Source organism: Nothoprocta perdicaria, unplaced genomic scaffold, assembly GCF_003342845.1.
Source record: "Nothoprocta perdicaria isolate Ctin4 unplaced genomic scaffold, notPer1 scaffold_117, whole genome shotgun sequence".
Classification (NCBI taxonomy): Eukaryota; Metazoa; Chordata; class Aves; order Tinamiformes; family Tinamidae; genus Nothoprocta; species Nothoprocta perdicaria.
Window position 1 is genome coordinate 2,453,519 of NW_020454283.1, and position 4,152 is coordinate 2,457,670.

General features: G+C 67.3%; 1 protein-coding gene across 1 annotated transcript; it reads left to right on the forward strand.

Annotated features, from left to right (window-relative positions):
- Nucleotides 1-299: 299 nt before the first annotated feature.
- Nucleotides 300-3,422, forward strand: TRIM62 (tripartite motif containing 62). The gene is made up of 5 exons (XM_026053663.1): nt 300-707; nt 1,342-1,437; nt 2,301-2,557; nt 2,635-2,750; nt 2,829-3,422. The coding sequence occupies exons 1-5, from the start codon at nt 300-302 to the stop codon at nt 3,377-3,379; spliced, it is 1,428 nt and encodes a 475-aa protein (XP_025909448.1). The 3' UTR covers nt 3,380-3,422.
- The last annotated feature ends 730 nt before the right edge of the window (nt 3,423-4,152 follow it).

Below are 4,152 nucleotides of genomic sequence, written 5' to 3' on the forward strand. Positions count from 1 at the left end.
CGGGGCGCGCTGAGGCGGCTGCGGCCTCGCTCGGCGCCACCGGCAGCGCCCCGCGAGGGGCAGGGAGAGGGGCTGCCCCGGGCCGGGGGGCTGCCCTGCCCGGGCGGGGGGCGTCGGGACGGGGTCAGGCCGGGAGGTGGCCTCGAACCCGGGTCCTTCGGACGGGCAGAGCCGGGCCGGGCCTCGAACCCGGGTCCCCGCGAGGGGCCGCGCTGGGGAGGGGGCAGCCGCAGAGCCGGCTCCCCCCGAGGGCAGAGCCGCRGGGCGGCCGCCGAGCCGGCTCCCCGGCGGGCCGGGCCATGGCCTGCAGCCTGAAGGACGAGCTGCTCTGCTCCATCTGCCTGAGCATCTACCAGGACCCGGTGAGCTTCGGCTGCGAGCACTACTTCTGCCGCCGCTGCATCACGGAGCACTGGGTGCGCCAGGAGCCGCAGGGCGCCCGCGACTGCCCCGAGTGCCGCCGCACGTTCGCCGAGCCCACGCTGGCGCCCAGCCTCAAGCTGGCCAACATCGTGGAGCGCTACAGCGCCTTCCCGCTGGACGCCATCCTGGGCGCCCAGCGCAGCCCCTTCCCCTGCAAGGACCACGAGAAGGTCAAGCTCTTCTGCCTCACGGACCGCGCCGTCGTCTGCTTCTTCTGCGACGAGCCCGCCGTGCACGAGCAGCACCAGGTCACCAACGTGGATGACGCCTTCGAGGAGCTGCAGGTGGGTGGGTGGGCGCCGTCCGGAGCGCTGCCCGCCGCGGGCTGGAGCGTGGCCTCCTCGCCTGCCTCCTTCCCGTGCCCTTTTGGGGCTGTCCCCCCCTCCCCGACCGGGATGCTGCCGTCTGTCAGTCCATCTGGAGCTCCCGAGTGCTGCTCCCTTGGGATGCTCGCGTCCGTCCATCCGTGTATTCCCATCTGCAATGGTGTGGGATCTCCCGTATGGACTGGAGCGCTGCCCCTCCAAGCAGGACCCCCTCCCCGCCTTGGCCCCCTGCCCCAAGGGCCCAAAGGCCCCTGTGTTGTCATCCACGAGGCTTCCCTCATCCCGGAGGCTGCCGAAACAGGGGCCTCATCCCCCCTGTCCGCATCCCCATTCCTCTGCTCTCCCAGCTTCGCACCCCGTTCCCGCTCCCATCACCCAGCAGTGGCTCCCTGCCCTGCTCCCATCGCCCGTATCCCGTTATCCGCATCCCGGCCGTGCTGGTGGGCACCTGGGGTTCCAGTCAGTCCCCGCTTCCCACTCCCCTAAGCCGGAGAGCTGCCTTCCCGGCACACAGGGAGCCCCTTCCCGAGCTGCGGGAGCCCTCGCCGTGCCCCGCAGCCGGCAGCGCCCGCAGYGCCCGCCTGCCTTGCAGCGCGAGCTCCGGGAGCAGCTCCAGAGCCTGCAGGAGAGCGAGCGCGGCCACACCGAGGCCCTGCAGCTGCTCCGGCGGCAGCTGGCCGACACCAAGGTGAGCTGCGCCGCGTTCCGGGAGCGCATTCCCGGGGGAACGCGCCTTCCCGGGGGAACGCGCCTTCCCGGGGGAACGTGCCTCCCAGCGACCCGTCCTGGGCGCCCTCCATGCCGCTCGCCAGCCCATTTCTGGGAGCCCCATGTGCTGGAGCCATAAAGGACCCCCCTCCTAGGAACCCCCACACCCCAAACCCTGCTTTTTTTTCCCCTTATTTGCCCATTTTTTCCCCCTTCCCATGGCTCCGAGCCCTCCTAGCATGCTGATGGAGYCATACATCAGGCTGATTGCTGCTCTCTCCGTGTGCTCTCCCAGCTGCAGCACTCCATCCATCACTCCCTGCAATTTATTTCTTTACGAGCTGCTTTTAAATAGCTCCTCGTTCTCCCTGCTTGCTCAGGAGTCACGGGGAAGGGAACATTCAGTTGCAGCTGGGCTCCCATCTTTGGGATGAATTGGGAGGGAAAAGGGAATGATACCCGTTAATGCACTGGCAAGAGATATGGCACGGGAACATATATATTTTCCCCACTCTGGTATTAAAAAGTAGAAAAAAAAAGTTAAAAGAAGGTTTTGAGCATTCCTGGGAGATGAGTTTTCGAGGGTTTCTCTTAAACGAGGGGARCAGGGGAGGGTCTGGAATAGCAGAGCCCTGGTTACCACAGATCCCCATCCCGATGCTGTCCTGCATCCCGCTCGGAGCTGTGCTCCGAAAGCTCCACGTGCTTTGCGGTGGGTGGCGGCTCCCTGGGCGGGTTTTTCCTTGGGAATTAAGCTCCAAACTGTGGGAAACAGAGGGTGGGGAGGGTCTTTTCCCAGAGAAATAAAGTGCCGCGGGGGCCTGACACCCCCCGCGCCCGCAGTCGTCGGCCAAGAGCCTGCGGGTGACCATCGGGGAGGCCTTCGAGCGGCTGCACCGGCTGCTGCGGGAGCGGCAGAAGGCGATGCTGGAGGAGCTGGAGGCGGACACGGCGCGCACGCTCACCGACATCGAGCACAAGATCCAGCGCTACAGCCAGCAGCTGCGCAAGGTGCAGGAGGGCAGCCAGATCCTGCAGGAGCGCCTGGCYGAGGCCGACAAGCACGTCTTCCTGGCCGGCGTCGCCTCGCTCTCCGAGAGGTGCCTGGGATCCGGTGGGGAGCGGGGGGCGCCCGCGACGTCCCCGCCGGTCTCACGGYGCCGCTTGGTCCCCGCAGGCTCAAGGGCAAGATCCACGAGACCAACCTCACGTACGAGGACTTCCCCACGTCCAAGTATATGGGCCCGCTGCAGTACACCATCTGGAAGTCGCTCTTCCAGGACATCCACCCCGGTAAGGAGGCGCCGACGGGCGCTTTGCTCCCGTGGCCGAGCGCGCGGGGCTGACGCGGCGTCCCCCTCGCCCCGCCAGTGCCGGCCGCGCTCACGCTGGACCCCGGCACGGCCCACCAGCGCCTCATCCTCTCGGACGACTGCACCATCGTGGCGTACGGCAACCTGCACCCGCAGCCGCTGCAGGACTCGCCCAAGCGCTTCGACGTGGAGGTGTCGGTGCTGGGCGCCGAGGCGTTCGGCGCCGGCGTGCACTACTGGGAGGTGGTCGTCTCCGAGAAGACGCAGTGGATGATCGGGCTGGCGCACGAGGCCGTCACCCGCAAGGGCAGCATCCAGATCCAGCCGAGCCGCGGCTTCTACTGCATCGTCATGCACGACGGCAACCAGTACAGCGCCTGCACCGAGCCCTGGACGCGGCTCAACGTCAAGAGCAAGCTGGAGAAGGTGGGCGTCTTCCTGGACTACGACAAGGGTCTCTTGATCTTCTACAACGCCGACGACATGTCCTGGCTCTACACGTTCCGGGAGAAGTTCCCGGGCAAGCTCTGCTCCTACTTCAGCCCCGGGCAGAGCCACGCCAACGGCAAGAACGTGCAGCCGCTGCGCATCAACACCGTGCGCATCTAGCGCCGCGGGGAGCGGCCGGACAGCGGGGAGCGAGCGGCGGAGACGGGGCCCCCCGCGCCGCTCCGGCGTGCTCGGAGCCCGGCCGCTCCGTCTCTGCCATCCTGGGCTTCCAGGGGCCGCCCGCTCCGGCCCCGCGCGCTCCGCCCGCCGCAATAAAGGGGTGAATTTGGGCCCGGGGGAGCCGTTTCCTCCCAGGTCCGTGGGGGTTTCTGACGAGGTGTGGGGTGCACGGTGCGGAGGGGCAGTGGTTAGGGTGTTGGGGGCAGCTGGAAGTCCCGGGGGGCCCTCAGGGAATGGAGGAGGAAGTGCAAGGGGCCGCTGGGGGCACTGGGGGGCAAGAGAAGGCACTTGACACCAATGGGAATAGGGGAACGGGGCACCAGGGGCCACTGGGACACACTGGAGTGGCACTGGGGACACTGGGATGCACAGGAAGAACCTAGAGCCTACTGGGATGCTCTGAGGGGATGCGGGGATGTGTGGAGGGGGGTGCTGGGGATACTGGGGTGCATTGGCAGCTGTGCTGGGGGCACTGGGGGCACCGAGGGTGGGGGAACTGGCAATATAGGGATACCTGTGTGGGTCACTGAGATGACTGGGATGATACTGGGGCCACTGGGCTGCACTGTTGGGAGGGAAAGGAGGCTCTGGGATCCACTACTGGGATGCCCTGGGTGGAAGTGGGACACTGGGGTGCCATGGGGGGAGTGTTGRGGACCCTGGGGGTATGGGGGACACCAGGGTGCCTTGGGGGTGTGCTGGTAGCACTGGGA